At 38.3% G+C, this 18,124-nt stretch overlaps 1 protein-coding gene across 5 annotated transcripts in view; it reads right to left on the bottom strand.

The window, feature by feature from the left end:
• Positions 1-13,739, bottom strand: part of LOC137588415 (zinc transporter ZIP11-like) — a 106,518-nt gene extending 92,779 nt beyond the window's left edge. For 2 of the 5 annotated variants that reach the window (XM_068305491.1, XM_068305492.1), the window contains exons 1-3: positions 13,634-13,669; positions 12,688-12,805; positions 12,263-12,301 (exon numbers count right to left, since the gene is read on the bottom strand). In XM_068305491.1, the coding sequence (XP_068161592.1) occupies positions 12,263-12,301; positions 12,688-12,805; positions 13,634-13,665 (189 nt within the window). In that variant the 5' untranslated portion in view covers positions 13,666-13,669. Of the gene's footprint in view, positions 1-12,262; positions 12,302-12,687; positions 12,806-13,485; positions 13,514-13,633 lie in introns of those variants that run through there. The other 3 variants (XM_068305494.1, XM_068305495.1, XM_068305496.1) reach the window with 3 other exon arrangements.
• Positions 13,740-18,124: the final 4,385 nt, after the last annotated feature.

The following is an 18,124-nucleotide window of genomic DNA, read 5'->3' as shown; positions in this document are numbered from 1 at the left end:
TTTTTGCATCCAATTTGTTATTTTTGTCAATTTGTTAAATACTATGCAAATTAAGGCTAAATAAAAACAAATGCTAATAGGCTAAATAAAGTTCTTTTCATTCCATTGTTTGCTGCTAACATAACAAACTAACTGATAAGACTAGTGGCAATCCAATTCAAGTAAATGCTTTCCTCCACTGCCACTCATAACTATTTTAAGGGTCAAGTCAAAAAGGGGTGGGGGTGGGGTGGTTAAAGAGCGATTGGGATTGGCCCTTATTCATTTTTGGTGAAAACAAAATTGGAATACATGTGATGTACATAAATCAGAATGGAATTTGTCGAGAAAATGTTGAGTCTCAGTCGAAGTTTGAGATCCCCAAACACACTTGTTAATCTTGTTACTAATACAGTGCGCCCTCGGTCTTTGCTGTTAATGCGTTCCAGGAACCGCACGCGATTGAGGAATCCGTGATCGAGATCGCAATTTATCTTATTATTTACGGTAATTTACGTTTTTGAACCCACCCCATGCTGTTATTAAACCACCTTCTATCTGTATTACTTTTTTCCACATGCTGATAGACTGTTTGAAGCACTTTTGTGTCTCACGAAAGTCTGAGACTGATGGAACAGACCGCACTTCCAGATGCCGTCAGCCAATAGAATGCGCATACGGTATCACGTGACTGCCTGCCAATAATCTGCGATGAGGTGGAGTCGCAAGCGTTGATGCATGCACTGTATATCGTATTACACTATATCACATGCTATACAAAATGTACACTTGCGTATACACCATGGTCTTTAGGGACTTTTTGACAATGTAATTCGATTCATGCAAGACTCATGTTGCCTTGCAATTTCTTATTGGCCAGCTCCACCATAACTTTGTGGGAAGCCATCAACGAATGACAAAAAATAAAGGTTGAATTCATGTCATCCACAACAGATATTTAATCTAGTATCTCAGCCTGTGGCCTGCTGCATAAATACTGAAACAACTATGCACAGGGATCAAGAAAGTCCACAGCTACGGCTTAAAATACAACAAAAATTAAAAAAACGTAGGCATTAACTGTTGGTGGAGAATGGTACATAATCGGTTTATGTAGTTCTGACTTTACAATGAATTAAAAACTGTGTAGTTACTCAACCTGTGGTTCCATACCTAGACTTCCAGATCGTGTGATCAACAAGCATTGATTGAAATTTATCAATTGAGCTATGAACTAATCATTAGTTGCAGTCCTTTGACATAACATCTGGCAGGAGGTAAAAATTACAAAAAAAAGTAATTTTTTCTATCAGACATATCACAACATTCACTTGTTAAAAATTGAAATGTATGTCTCTTATCTGTATTCATGAGAAAGTTTTACCTGTAATTTTACAGTACTCGGAAATAAATGCATCAAAGCCATCAATACATTTCACAGGTAAATTAGAATATCATTGAAGTCACTGAAAATATGCCAGAACTAATAGAAAAATAGTGTCTGGTACTAATGGACTTTTGATGTCGCATTAATTTTCAGGAGTATGCCAATTATGCAAGCCACAATAAAATAAAATTATTATTCAAAGGAAATGGTCGGGAAATAACAAGTGCATGTTTTGAATTGCCATACTTAAAACTGGTCGATGAGCATACAGGATGTGTCCAATTGGAAAGGGTACTAAAATTCCATTTTAAACATTCAGCTAATAAGCATCATGCGGCAGCTGACAGCCGTTTAGTTTAAGTGAGAATTAGTGGATCAAAATGTAAATACAATGAAGTGATGTTACATGACCCCTGACTGGCTGATCCCCTCTTACAGCACATATGTGGGAGCTCGTGCACCCAGCTCAGATGAACTACGGTAAAGAATTCCTTTTATCACGGGATATAAATGTCCTTTCAAATCTGCTTCTGGAGACTTACACTACATACACTTGCAATCTCTCCAGTAAATTTGTCGTCTGTAATATGTCTCAAAACATTTCAGAGGAATTTGTTTTTTATTAATCTGTCTTCGGGTGCATCTTCAGGCCAAGGAAGTGTTGATTAAACTCCAAAAAAGTTGAGGCTGTGTATTCTGCATATGTGCATTCTTTTCTATGCGTACATCAATTACATCAAAATCTTTCAGTTAAAAACTCGTGAATTACTAATATTAAACATCGAGGTTCTAACATCGAGGACTGAAACGATAGCACCAATTTTGCAAGAGGTAGATCCTTGCAAAGCAACATAATCAATGAAACATTGAAGAGGATTCCTGGTTGTTCAGCTATTAGTAACAATTAGCTGAGGTAGCACTGGTTTGTTATGCTTGTAGACTATATAGTGAGGTTTAACATGTACAACTTTTAATATTTTTATTATTTTAGGCTGATGTAATTTCTAGCAGGTTCTGAATCACACTTGGTGTCACAAAGTTGACATTTTCTGAGGGGAACACAAAGTTGCTCCCAACTTTCTTATAGTAAATGCTCCAATAGTGGGTGAGAAATATATATAGTATACCAGGTCAATGACACCTTCGAAATTAGAATAAATAAAAGTATTTAACTGATATTGATCAGCCGAAAATGTTCTTTTATAATTTAACACAACATATCGAAATTAACCAAAACTGATAGAACTAATGCAGTCCATTTTAATCTTTGAAAGTTGGATATCTTTTCAGCTACACAAATTAACTGTGTCCAACATTTCACATGTTTAAACCACCAACCCCCCAAAAAAACTGTTCAGGACAATCCTGTTAGTAATCAAGTATCTCCCCAGGTGCACCTAGTGATTAAATGCCTCTCTAAAAGGGCCTTTTCCAAGACGGATGAGTGGACAGAGATGGTCTCTCAATCTTTGTGTCAAGATTTTCCAGACCTTCAGCCACGTAATTATTACTTAACCTTTATGCCTGGGAGAAAAGCAGGGTGATCACTACAGAGTGTAAAGGGTTAGCCTGACACAAAAGCATTGAAAAGAGCTTAATGAGAAAATTCCACAAATGATCATTCTCACGATGCTGTATTCTTTCTATGAAATTAATTTATTACATATAACATTCGGTATCTCTGAATAGTGATCAGGTTAGTGGCTGTGAGACAATTTCTTTAAAATCACAGGTTGATTTATTTGGCTGCAAGAAACATACAGCTTTGCATCATCCAATGACAAAGTAATGTCTGACAACAAACTAACACCAACATGTACACATGATAACTGGGACAATATTTATGTTCATTGTGTCACTTCTGTTGGTTTCATTTTTCCATGGAGTAAATCCTACAAGGAATGAGCATGGTTCGGTTAGTTTGTCCTGCGCACAATTGTGAAAAGACAAATATGTTAATGCAGGTTACAATAAATAAAACATGCTTTACACAAATACACTGTTTTCTGTCATTCTGACTGAAATAATACTTCATGTCTGTCAATTACAAGCTTTTTGGAAAAGTGGCAATTGATAAAACCAAGACTTAAGAGGTAACTTCACTGTGAAGACCACCTACAAAGGTAGACCTACAAAAGCAGACAAATGCATCTTTTGCCATGTAAGATCATGAATCTCCCTTTCTTTGTATTTTTGCAAATTAGATATCATAAATGTTCAACAAAAAAGGGATCAGTATAATAGAGGAAGACTGGTTGACATTAAACATTGGTTGCGCAGAGACAAATAAAACGGTTTCTGCAAAAACAGCCCCACAAAGGATTCCACCCAGATGTCATCATTACATCACTGCTGATCATGGATCAATAAGACCAATCTGTTAGTCTACAGGATATCTCAATCATCTGTAGTGAAGTTTTTATCCTATGGCAAAGATGGTAAGAATCCATGTACCGTCTTGATATGCTTTGTGCGAGTAATGGTGCTCATGTACTGTAGAGGTGTACTAAACCAGGTTAAAAAAAAACCTTCAATATCTACTCATTTTGTAATAATTTCTACACATTTGTCTGTTCATTTTCTACTGTAATATATTTTTTCAGTTGTCAATAGACTGAATGGACACCATGTGTTTTCAAACTGCTGTATACTGTTGCTGCTTTAGTTAATATTGTACAGTGGTATGAAAAAGTTTGGGTACCCCGATCATTTTCAGATTTTCCTTTATAAATCATTGGTTGTTCAGATCAGCAATTTCAGTTAAATACATCGTATAGCAGACAAACACAGTGATGCTTGAGAAGTGAAATGACATTTATAGTATTAACAGAAAGTGTACAGTAATTATTTACATCAGAATTTAGTAGATTATACTTTTGCAGCAATATCAGCCTCTTAAAACTTCCTATAGCTTCCAATGAGGGTCTGGATTCTGGTTGAAGGTATTTTTGACCATTCTTCTTCACAAGACTTCTCCAGTTCAGGAAGGATTGATGGTTTTTGAGCATAGACAGCTCGCTTTAAATCACACCATCGATTTTCAATAATATTCAGGTCTGGGGACTGAGATGACCATTCCAGAATGTTGTTGTACTTCTTCTGCATGAACGCCTTAGTAGAGTTTGAGCAGTGTTTAGGGTCATTGTCGTGTTGAAGTATCCAGCCCCGGCGCAACTTTGTCACTGATTTTTGAACAATGTTCGCAAAAATCTGCTGATACTGACTGGAATCCATGTGACCTTCAACTTTAACAAGATTGCCAGTACCTTCACTGGCCACACAGCATGATGGAACCGCCACCAAATTTTACTGTCGTGTTTGTCTTGGAATGCTGTGTTGTTCTTCAGCCATGCATACCGTCCCTTGTCATGTCCAAATAACTCAATTTTACATTCATCAGTCCACAGAATGTAGCCGCAAGAGGGCACAAGCCAGTTTCTTTTTGTACTGGTTCCAAGCCCAGATAAATACACATTCATCAGTCCACAGCACCTTTTTCCAAAATGAAGCTGGCTTGTCAGAATGTGCTTTAGCATACCTCAAGCAACTCTGGCATGTGCATAGAAAAGGCTTCCGCCGCATTACTCTCCCATACAGCATCTCCTTGTGGAAAGTGCATTGAATAGTTGAAACGAAGCACAGTGAAACCATCTGCAGTAAGATCATGCTGTGTGTCTTTGGAGCTGGTCTGTGGGTTGAGTTTGACCGTTCTCACCATCCTTCGCCTCTGCTTATCAGAGATTTTTCTTGGCCTGCCACTCCGCTTCTTCCACTTCCTCACTATGTTCCTCAGAGATTTAAACTGACAGCTTAAATCTCTGAGGTAGCTTTTTGTATCCTTCCCCTAAACCATGATGTTGAACAATCTTTGTTTTCAGGTCATTTGAGAGTTGTTTTGAGGGTCCCACGTTGCCTATCTCCAGAAAAGATGCAAAAAGGAGAACAACTTGCAACTAGCCATCTGAAATACCCTTTCTCATGATTGGCTTCACCTATGTATGTATTGTAGGTCAAGGGTCAATGAGCTTACCAAACAAACTTTGTATTCCTATAATTAGTGCAGAAGGTACAGTATCTTCCACACTATAAGGCACACCTAAAAGCCTATAATTTTCTCATAATCCCGTAGTGCGCCTTATAATCCGAAGTGCCTTATATATGGATTAATATTAATATTAATATTGTTTAAAAACAAGATAGCTGAAAAAAAGCCGGCAGTCAGGCCACCCTACGCCACCAGAGAACACCATCACAAGACACTGTGGCTGGCCTACGCCCCCTAACAACGGTGGTCAAGGGGCGTCGCCTAAATCCCGGATCTCACTGACCTGCTGTCTGATGGCAGAGCAGCCTACGGAGAGCACAAATGCCTGACTACGATAACGTACCAGAACACTGGGAATTTTCAACAATTCTATTAATAAAGTTTGACTGACTAACTGATCTCAGTATTTCCCAACTACTGTGGCGCTGGAAATAACCCACTTTAAACTTAATTGGTCTAAAAAATGTCATTGTCGAGTGGCAGTGCTGTAGCCTGGAATCTAGTGACGGTCCATTCTATTAGTCTGCAGAAACACACGGAGAAACTGGCATAAAGGTGAATGAAGGACCCTCAAAGCTGAACTTCAAGCCTTTTCTGAAATTTTGAGAGTCACTGCTAGACAAAGGTGCCTGGTGTGCTGCAAATGATTTGTAAATGTAGTTGATACCTGTGGGAGGGTGGAGCAGCACAGTTTAGGCTTCTGTATTCTGTCTGGTAGCGACGTGCAGTGAGATTCACGGCGGTGAGACACCGACGTTAAAGTCAGTTCTATGAGTAAAACAGCGTCGCATTTGCCAGTAAATTAGCAGCCTAACATTACATACATAGTTAAAAAATTGTTTAGGACACACAGTGCAGCAGCAAATAGCTGCACCTCAGCTCCGACTGGACTACCAATCGATTGAAACAAGATTTAATTAATAGACGAAGACGAACCTGTGAGCTTAAATATCTGTTTCGAACTTCAGATCAGGAAATAATCTGCTCTGTTCGAACTGAGTGGTCCACTCTTAATGAATTTAACCAGTTTTTAATGTCAGGTTTTTTAATATGGCGTATTTTGCCAGACAGAGTGGCAAATACGCCACTTTGTAATTTGACTGTTTTTAGATAATTTTGTACTACAGTATTTTGTAGTACTTTTATCAGTAAATCTCAACAGCTAAGGGAAAAACCCATGCGTCTTGACTTTCTAAGATGGCAAAGTGATCAAGTGATCAGGTTTCCTTGATGAGGCTCAAAGTGGCTTATAGCCATGAATGCTTCATCTAGTGGACGGATAGTGGACGGATAGTGGACGGATAGCGCAACCACAGCCACTAGTTGTTGTTTTTTATCTTTTTTTTAATATAATATATTATATTATATATTATAAATCCAGTGTGCCTTATATATGGAACAAATTATAAAACAAACAGTTCATTAAAGGTGCGCCTGATAATCCAGTGTGCCTTATAGTGCAGAAAATACTATACTCAAATCAATAAAACAATATGGGTGCCTAAATGTATGCACCTGCCCAATTATTCCACACTTTGTTAATCCTATAAACATCATTTCACATCTCAATCATCACTGTGTTTGTCTGCTATATGATATATTTTAAATGAAATTGCTGATCCAAACAACCTATGATTTATAAAGGAAAATCTTGAAAATGATCAGGGGTGCCTAAACTTTTTCATACCACTGTAAGCATCACAGCACAATCAAACATCCGTTCCTGATGAAATATTTACTCTTTGCACCTCTGTTTTGATGCTCAACTTGTCTTACGGCTTGAACTCTGGCCTTTGACAATGAAGTTGAATGAAATCTAATTTGATTGTCTAATCAAGCTGCTACAATCTTGAATGAGCAATCAAGGTCAACTGACAAAAAGAACCTTCACATCATTCAATTTCCAATTATGTTTTCAGCATCTTTTCTGGAATCTGCATTAATGCGCATTTATGCTATGACTTTCACTTCGTGGACATTTATCAATCATGTGGACTGACGTGCAACTCCAACATTGAGAATCATGTATAAACAACCGTGTGTGTGTGTGTGTGTGTGTGTGTGTGTGTGTGTGTGTGTGTGTGCAGACACTTAAAATTAATTGTGTCCTTTATGCTACACTGATTGACTATAAACGATTATTGAAACTAGAGATCGTAATTAATACTACTTGTAAGTAACCATAGAAGACACAAAAAGTAATTTCTTCATTACATGGCAGGAAAATAATTGGATTTTGTCTTTTACAGTTGTTTTGGGCAATAAACATGGACAGCCCACAGTTTCATCCCTAGATGTCCCTCAATGAACATTTTACCAAACTATGTAAAACCCATTTTCTGGGTATTGGGATGCTTTACTAAATTCTGGGGGAACCGTTAGTCTTAACCTTTGCTAGTAATACATACAGTATAATTGCAGTGAATATGCATGGAAAAATTTAATGCTAATTAAATTTGGAGCTTCTCTTTTTCCTGGAGAAAAAAATCAATGGAAAATAAAAAAAAACAGGAATGACCAGCAGTAACATAGCACGTTTAAATTGGATACATTTCAATCAGATTATGAACGCTGGCAACAATGTATTCAAATGCAGCAGGTAGTGTGACAGTAATGCACAACAGAAAAACAAACACTTAATTGTCCATTCAATGTTTATTCATGACTAAAACTTCAACTCACCATAATAAATCATTGATTAAGAAGATTATGTCGTGAGGACTGTACCCTGAAAAATGTCTTGAAATAATAACTCCAAGAAACTGAAGCCTTGCTTACAACATTGTCTGGGTTTATACAACCTTTTTTTTTTATCAGATTGAACATCATCTTTTCTACAAACTCACCAAGACAAGTAGGACTGGGTGACCAGCAGGTACATGGAGACGTATCGAAAAAAATTAAATCACCAGAAGTTGATGGCCTTTGCATGCAATATCATCTACAGCACAAGAGTGTTCTAAGTGTTCCCAGTGTGTGTGTGTGTGTGTGTGTGTGTGTGTGTGTGTGTGTGTGTGTGTGTGTGTGTGTGTGTGTGTGTGTGTGTGTGTGTGTGTGTGTGTGTGTGTGTGTGTGTGTGTGTGTGTGAGATGTGAAGCAAGGGAACAGGATGGCATCTGAATCATGTTCGTTAGTCCGTCAGTTAATATGTTCACCAAATATCTCCGCAACCGTTGCAGATAGAAAGATTTATTTTTTTAAAAAACACATTGCTCGGGGGATGAAAATGAGATGACCTTGGGAAAACTAGGTCAAGGTCAAATTTTAACTTTTGTACACTCAGGAACTGGATAAGATAGAAAGACGAGGTAGAAGGCCAGTGTAAGTGAGACCGTAGATCAAAGCTGTTGCTTTGATCTATGAAAGTAAGTCAGAGCACTAGCTTTGGTCTTTGACCTATGCAAGTAGGTCAGGGTAAAATTTTGAATTCAGGGGTGTCGCGGGATGTTCCAGTCTGACTACAATAGTTCTTGTTATATGATGTATTTTCATTTTGCAACATAGAACTATCTTTTACTGAGCCCTGGTGCAAACACACACTGTAAGGAAACAAGTGGAAGTCTTTTTAGAATCTTAATGTAACATGGTAAACCTGTGTCCGATACGCATTCTGATGTAGTCTACAACAATGTATCTTTGGTTGTACTAACAACAAAAAGAGGTTTGCTTTCTTGTCCTTTCAACTATTAAACTATACTGTACGTTGAGTCTTCATGAAAAAGAACAAGGGATGTCCATGCAGTAAAATTTTATTAATAAATTCCTTTCAAATGAAATTTCAGCTTCCTATTAAATCCTAAACTTGTTAAAATTGCATAAAGCAGAGCTGTGATATCAAACACAGTTGTGTGAAATGTCAGATTATGTAAACCGTGAGCCCTTATTTAAAAGTTATGTCTTATTGTTGAAGATTTGGTTGAATAAGTTTTGAGTGAGTGAAAAAGGTTCTAGAAGACAATGTTCTGCCACACTGACAGCTTTAGGATTCTCAGTCTTGGATAAATGTAACATATTTGATTTATTCAGTACTGAAAATTGGGACTAAAGTAATCACCATCTGACTGCGTCATTTAGGAGAGATATTCAATCGTTGAGGTTGTTAATTTTCTCAGCTGTCTTTCAGCTTCCATCTCCATCTCACTGTCCCACCAACCACCCGGACGTCCTCCCTCACCTCACCCACAAACATCCTCTTTGACTTTCCTCTTCTTATCTGGCGCTCCAGCTCCATTATTATTTTCCAGATCTACTCCTCATCCCTCCTCTGCACATGCCCACACCATCTCATCTTGTCACTCCACTTCTCTATAATACTGTTGATGATGAAGGCCTCTGGGTAACTGCTATGTTTTGCAATGTCAAAAATAAGTGAATACGGACCGAGTAAGCGTTGAAAAGGATGCTGAAACAAATTAGTCAAGACCAAAATAACAGCATTGCTTAATGCTGTTTTTCCCCTTCCTTCTTTTCTTAAACTTTCTCCTATTTGTTTGACTTTCATTTATTGTTTGTCTGCAAACAATACAGAAGAATCTCAAGTCTCGTCAAGAAAGACTTTTAAGCTGGTTTGAAGAGAGAACCAAACTGCACCCCTACTCCTTCCATCTCCACTCAGCTCCCTCAGGTACTTCGTTCAAAGAATGTGACGTGACCGCGAGGTTTCAAATCTTGCCACTTGGCATAGATGGATCTCAGGCGCTGTACCTAAGTAAGTGTGAAGGATTGTTCTTTTAAATCTTACATCAAGCACAGTTGCACAAAGCTGGCTACTTTAATCAACAGCACTTAGTCTCTCTCCAACCTTACACCCTGCACTAGCACTAGAGACAGTACTTTATCATGCACACACACAAAGTCATTATTTAACAAAAAGGACAAAGAAAAACATCCATGTACAAATTCAACTTTTATACATTCTGTTCATAGCTACAAATAACTTTGTATCAAGTTTGTAGAAGTCACACACTTAAAATTACTATGCAGACAAGAATATGAAAAACATGGAAATTGTAATAAATTACTGGAAAAGCAACTTATTGCCAACGAGAGACTAAAAAATTGACTCTGCAAATTATATCACTGATTGCTCGCATTCCAGTTAAGTGGCTATTAATCAATATAAGAGAAAACTCTCGGCTGAACATCCCTTAAAAAGTACCAGAACATCCACACAGCCTAGGAAATAATGGGAAAGTTACTAGAGCTAAAAGAGAAATCGGACATAACAGCTGACTGAAATCACATCTTATGTGAAACACAAAAACACATTACTGTATGTCTCTTCTGCCATTCTCTTCCCCTAAGAAGCAGGACAATCGCTATCAACAGTAAATTACCTCCATCCATTCACAATTCTATGAAAATAACCTTCAACAAACTCAGAACAACGATAACTGATCATACTGTAAATATGGCTTCAACAGTATCAAAGAAGGTGCATTCATTTCACAAGTACCTCATTTAAAAAGTTCCAACAGCACTGCACCTCACGCTTTTTAGATGGAGTACTTTATTAAGATGTTCATCGGTCCGTGTCTTAAATATAAATCGACCCCAGCTTTGAACAAGAGCTCTATGATAACCTTGAATGTCAGTGTTTAAGTATACTGCTTGAGGGTTCCTTCAACAAAATGAGATACAACACAATTTCCAACATTTAAAGCTGCACTAATCAAAATTTTCAAAAGAAAAACCTAATGACTTCAAGCAGTGTGGTCTAAATTGTTACCACAAACTTAAGATTTCTTCTGATTCTGCTGTTTATTTTAGCTCTATGGATCGTTTTAGCATCTTTCATTTAATTTTTTACATTTTACAGCTAACTGCTTTTTTTGCTTGAGTCCTACTTATAAATCTCATTTCCTGACAGCAGGGAGGGTGATAATGTCATAACTCAGAATCCCCTACTGCGGGTACATTTCATTGAAGAAAGATTGGAAGAAGTTGTTAAAGTCATCCTGACACTGCATCTCAGAAAAATTCCATTTGAAAATATGAAAAAAATGAATAACTTCAAATTCCCAGCATATCAAAACTAGCCCTCAAGTGGCTGGGAAGATAACCATTTGAACTGGATTTTTTTGGAAATTTCCATGAAACCCTGATCTGAGAGCGATCCCTCTGACAGAACACAAAGCGTAAACATCCCTTAACAACAAAAGGCTTTATCAGTCCTTGCATGAAAAGTATAGAAACTTTCATTGAAAACTGTCAAAGTTTTTGAGTCATGCTTTCGAAACAAAATGTTGACGGATTGACGGAACATACCACTGCCCCCCCATCCACACTTATGTTAATGGAAAGGTTTAATACAGCCACTTACAAAGCAGAGAAACTGTTAATGAATATTAAACACTAATTAAAGCCTTCAAACCTTACTGTGTACATCATGCAGCTCCTAAAAGATGAGTCACAGAGGGGCTCAGGTAACAGAAAACCTTCAAATGCTCAAAGAGCTTAAAGTAGTTTTAGATTTCCAAGAAACTTCACAATTCAGCACCAGTTTAGATTCACTCCTGACTTCTTATTCTAACATATTGATAAATATAGGATGTGAATTGTCAGAAAGCATAACTGTGTCGGATAATGGTGTTAAAAGCCATATGTTTCTACAAAAAAGGGATTCTTGACCTTATCTTGACTTATTCAGAAAAGATAAGATCAAGAATCCCTTCAGGAGAAAACTCATCACCAACTCGTATTAATTGGTGTGGCATATGGAAGCGTCAGTTTTTCAGTCTCTGTAAAAACTCAGCACCAGGGTGAAATGTCTACAATCCATTTCATCCGAGCATCGTGAGACCTGCACAATGTGTCTGTTTGTGTTTCCTTTCTAAAGAAATCTCACTTACCCCAGCTGCAAAACCCAAACTCCCATCCAAAATGCGTTTCTGAAAAGGGCAGCCAACATAACAAAGTTAAAATCTCATACTGTTGACTTAATTATCAAAAATCCAATATGTTCTAAGTTGTCACAATTCTAACATTTACAGATACAGTATTTCGGTCCAAAGGCTTCATGTGCTGAAGTACTATAACACTGGTAGAACATTTAAAAGCTGTTTTGTCATAAACATGCATGTGCTTAATTCAAACAGAACCTGATGATCAGTTGAGGTTGCATTTTAACAACTGCTCTGGGACTTTCTGCAGTCATCTTGCTTTATGCATACCCAGTTTCCCAATACAATGGTCCTTAAATATATGTTCCATATTATCCAACGGTTTATATAATATGTGTAACTCTAGCTGTATTTGTGAGTTCTGCTTTTAATACCTGCCGGCTGGAGAAGACAAACACCAGGCTTGCTCCAGCAGCCGTCAGACCCCAGGTGAACAGAGTCCCCAGCAGGGCCTGGGTAACAGGACTGTAGCCTTCCAGCATGGTGCCAGATCTGCAGACATACACTCAGACTCAGCCCACATTTAAATACTATTACTGAACAAAACTCAATACTGTCTCACTGCAGGAGAGATGCTGCAGGACAAATAAGACAAAACAGCAAACAGACCCAGTAAACTATCGTCTAACTAACCTGAACCACACCCACCGTGACTCAGTTTAGGTTTGCTCAACATTTTGAACATCCTGGACATTTCCATTGCCTCACCTGTTGAGTTGTCCTGTAATGTCTCCAAATTTACTTCACAAATACCTTGTATAACCATGATCCTCAAACTATATCATACAAACGGCAAAACAATTGAACTGTCGCAATTTTAGTGTGTGACTTGAATATAGAACAGTGGTAGACAAACCAACAACTAGATAATACTAAATGTTTGTTCAGAGTGCACGGAAAATAGCGGACATTACCTTCCACCAACTAGTAGTCACTAGTACCGTATTTAACATTTTATGGATTATGTGAGCTGAGTAAACAGGTTGTTATCATCTCATGACATTCTCGCTTGTACATAGTCATATTTTTTATTCTTTAACACTTGACAGATGCTGTATGGTATGAATGAACCGTCTGAATTTGGGTTATATGCAGTCGTCGTGTTTTTAAACGATGGACGTATATCGGCAGCTGTTAGCCACACAATCGCGATCAAACACAACATGTTTTACCTGGTGGATTATAATGTCAACAACAGCCAACCACAAAGTTTCTAGCTTACTCGCCTCGTGTTACAGAAAAACAATTAAATATGGTCGTTATTTAAATTATTCGTGACAATATGAAACAATTTGCATTCATTATGTAGAGTTTAATTACACCGTCACTTTGTTGCTGGTAATGCTGACCATTCGTTGCTGGTTTACTCACTTGTTTCCAGCGGCACCGCCAATCTCCAGTATCTACTTCCTGCTTCCGGTACACGTGTTGGTGACGAGTTAGACCCGCCCCCTCCTTGCAACCCATTGGTCAATTATTTTGACAGCTACGCTTCGAAAGGCGACGTCATTAAAATATTATGAAGGGATTTGGAAAACGAAGAACGTTCAGGAATTTTTATGTTTAAGAAACTCTGGACAACATGAAAAGGCGAGTTGAGTGTTTCATCAGGGTTAGCTCTCTGGATTTTTTTCTGAATGTTTTAGTCTTTTGTTTTTCTTTGAGAACCTGAAAACATCTTGAAAGCAAAAAAGACAGCAAAAAAACGCTGCATACCCTTGTTTCCAGTGATATGTGGAAGAATAGCGCATGTGCAGAATTTAAGATAGTTATTCAAACGTGTTTGTGTGTGTAACGAATTACTGTGCTTGAGTATGATGAACACTAACGATGGAATGTAAGTGATGCTATGAGCATTTTTGTACACCAACCACTTCAAAACACATTTGAGTTATTAGTGCATAGAAATACACGATTATGAACCTCATTAACATCTGCAGATGGATTCCATTAAATATGTTTTTTTCTACTCAATCATGATATCCTATATAAAATCAAAGCAAGATGTTGGAGATCTTCTACCAGTCTGTTGTGGCCAGCATACTTTTCTTTGCAGTGGTCTGCTGGGGGAGCAGCATCAGAGCCAGTGATACTAACCGACTTAATAAACCAATAAAGAAGGCTGGCTCTGTGATTGGCTGTAATCTGGACACTGTGGAGGCCGTGGTGGAGAGGAGGACTCTTTACAAACTTTTATCCATCATGGATAACCCCGCTCACCCTCTCCACCACACAATGGACAGACAGCGGAGCTCGTTCTCCAATAGACAGTAGACAGCTCCACTGTCCAACAGGAAGTCATTCCTGCCACAAGCCATCGCGCTGTACAACAGCTCGAAAATATCAGCTAGAGTCCCACTTCACTAGGTCCTGTGTATGGCCACAGAGTGCCAAACTTATTTATAACTAAACGCAAACCATGCATAGGTACTGTTGTTGTTGTTATTATTATTATTATTATTATTATTATTATTAGTGTTAATAGTGTTACTATTGTTAATATTTTTCAATGTTATTATAAATAGTATTACTATCTTTCCCTGTCTTATTTCTTCCTCATTGTATATTTTTCTGTAATAATTGTGTTCTGCTACTGTAACGTCTACATTTCCCAGTTTGGGATAAATAACGTCCGTCCGTCCGTCCATCCATCTCATTCCAAAGACCATAGTTGAAACCTACTTGGCTCCTCCACATTGGTTGATGGTTGTGCTAGGGGGGATCACCTTCACACCAACAATAATCAATACTATACTTTTGAGCAAATAATAATGAGTATATCTGATGACATGAAGGGGTAAGTACCACAGCTTTCTTTCCTCTGTGGCTCAGATTGTTTTTAGTCGACAACATGAAAAATGTGGAAAAGGACCCAATGAAATTGCGTTTTGACATCAATGCAAATATTACAGAGGATGAACTAATATTTTGCAAGCTACTCTTAAATGTGAAACTACAACTTTCATTACAAGTACTTCACAGTTGAAAGTATGTCCACAAATTATATTCATTTAATTCAATTACAAGCAAAGTAATGAGAGGAACATGCTGCCAAAGAAAAAAAAAATCAGCAAGCTAAAAAGTAATTGTTGAACCTACAAATCATGAGAGAACATAATATTTAATATGCCACCCTGGAGGGAGTCCATTCATCCACTGGATTTAGATTATGAAACACAGATGTTACAATACAGTTAGAATTATCCTTTTTCCCAAAAGGCCCTTAAGATGTCACATCACTGTGTTGCAATTGCAGGGGGCAGATTTACATTGGTCATGGGTGACTGGATTTGTGGTCAGCGTTGCTGGGAAACAAAGAGAAGAAAAAAATAAGCTGGGACAATGAACAACATATTAAGACCTGGGCTTTCCAGATTTCTTCTGTGGCTTCATTTCACTTCCAAGTATGATGAAAGAATTTGCTGCTGCATGCCATTCCATATGAGACTTCTTTCACTTAAAATTCCCTCTTGTGAAACGTTATTATGAGAGCAACGTAACATAAGACTCTAATACAGATTTTGATGGAATAATTATATTATTGCATACAAGTTGCAGATAGTCTGTAAACTGTGGTTAATTTATCCTTTAATTCATGCTACTGGTATGGATCTGGACTGGAAATGTAGATCTGTAGTTTGCCTTTAATCCGTGATGAAATATATCAATATATGTCAGACAGATTGTTGTGATATTTGGTACTGACGTTTCTGATTCATATTTCTGAATCCCTTAATATTTCCTTTGGTTTGAACAACAGTTTGAGTCCAGCTGTTTAACGTAAAACACCTGCATGGATTCCCATGATGTTTGCTGCAAATATGAACAGGAACACATAACTAAAATATTACTACATAAAACTCATATAACATAAGCATCACTTTCAGAAACCGCAAAATCCTCATATGAAAACTTGTATATGCATTACCTCGGGCAAAGAGGTAATATTTTCACAGGTGTGGGTGAAGCTGTTTGTTTGCTTGTTCAGCTTTTAGGAGGATTACACAAAAATTCTCATCAAACAACGTGGGAGGAGAAGAATGTGTGTGTGTGTGTGTGTGTGTGTGTGTGTGTGTGTGTGCGTGCGTGCGTGCGTGCGTGCGTGCGTGCGTGCATGTGTTTGTGTAAGCCACTAGATCAGCTTACCTGCAGAAGAAAAACGACATTCCCATCGAGGCTTTGTGTTAAGAAAAAAGTAACAAAATTCACTTCAGTGAAAGGAATAAAATCAAGAAAAACAGCCAAAACATCAAGTTCTAACATCATGTCATCATGTTAGCACTTAGCAGTTCCTGGAATGCCTTTACAATTACAGGTACATTTTAGTTTAATCCCATTATATTTGTTGACTTCTACAGTACAAAAGTGAGCTTATGTCTATACGATCATGACCAACAAAGCCTTGAAAACACCAGAGCTGTCTTACAGTGGGCAAAAGTCTTTTCTTGAGTCCTCCACATTGAACCTGTAAACGGTAAATGAGACCGGAAAACAGAGCAATCGAAGGCGTCTTTTCTGACCAACACTGAAGTAGCGTTTAGCCTTGGAATTGTCAGCGTGATAGATGCTGTCTGCTTCATTGCACATGGAGGAGCCATGCAGCACAGGCAGTTCCGCAGCACATCGGATTTTGATTCCAGCCTATCTGTTTGAACACTGCATTGAAATACTGAGCGTGAAATACAGACATGTCAGGCATCTCCAAATTTAGCACCTTCAAACAACAGTGATGTTTTTATGGGGGGGGGGGGGGGGCTGCAGTAAGGGGGAGGTTATGTGACTGCCAAATGAAGAGTTTAGACTACAAAGATATTTTTCTCAGTAACTGGAACCAGTTAAAAGTCAAGGTGAAGATAAGTCTTTAGAGATCTCAGAGGAAAACTGTGACATCTAATGAATGAGCTTTTGGATTTGACATTAAGGGCATTTTAAATTGAATCAAATGTCTGGAAGAGGCTGAATCAATAAGACAAATTTGTGATTGACTTGTGATGAATCTTTGGTTCCACTGTTGATGTGAACATGCTGGTGGTTTTCTGCGGAATGTTGCTAGGGTATTTAAACTATGCATGTCAGAGCGGCAACAGCATGGAGGTCATCGCTCACAGAGGGTCAATAATCTTCACCATTACTCCCCCACCTTCAAATTCACTCATCTCATTCTGTCTCCTCTTCATTTTTTCCACTTAATTCTCTTTTCCAATTTCCTGTCTCATGTCTTCCTTGTGTCAGATAGAGTAAAAAAAATAACATGGATGGGTTTGAGGAGGATGCGAGGAGAACCAAACATTGCGTCAAACTTGAAATGTTAAAAACCAAAGGTTTGAAAAAGCAAACCGTACAAAGGAGGGTGGCCAAAGTATCGTGATTGTGCTATCATCCGTCTGTCTGTATCTAGTTTGGTTGCCCCCCCCCCCCAACTGAACTGTGAAGCAGCACAGAAATACAGGAGTACAGGCGTGGAGTGTGGTAATATTGATTGTGTGGAAGGGGGGGAAGTAAACAGAAGTGAGGGGTACAGAGACAAGGGAGAGAAGACAGAGTGAGGAAAACATTCTGAAAACAGAAGTAATGTAGCAGATGGGGCCAGGATTTACCTTGGAAACAGCATTACGGCAAAGGAACTGAGGGAGGAGTGAGGGGAGAGTCAAGCTGGAGTTTATCACAATCTCTGGATAGTGATGGACAGGGGGCGGGATGGGGTGGGGGGTCCACACACTTTGGGAAGGAGGAAAGATATAAAAGGGTTCCTGTAGAGAAAAGCAGCCAAGCACCAGTCCAAGCAAGAGTGTGTTTATGTGTGTGAGACAG

This window comes from Antennarius striatus, chromosome 21 (genome assembly GCF_040054535.1).
Source record: "Antennarius striatus isolate MH-2024 chromosome 21, ASM4005453v1, whole genome shotgun sequence".
Classification (NCBI taxonomy): domain Eukaryota; kingdom Metazoa; phylum Chordata; class Actinopteri; order Lophiiformes; family Antennariidae; genus Antennarius; species Antennarius striatus.
Note: the sequence above shows the minus strand (reverse complement) of the source record. Positions and strands in the feature narration are given on the sequence as shown.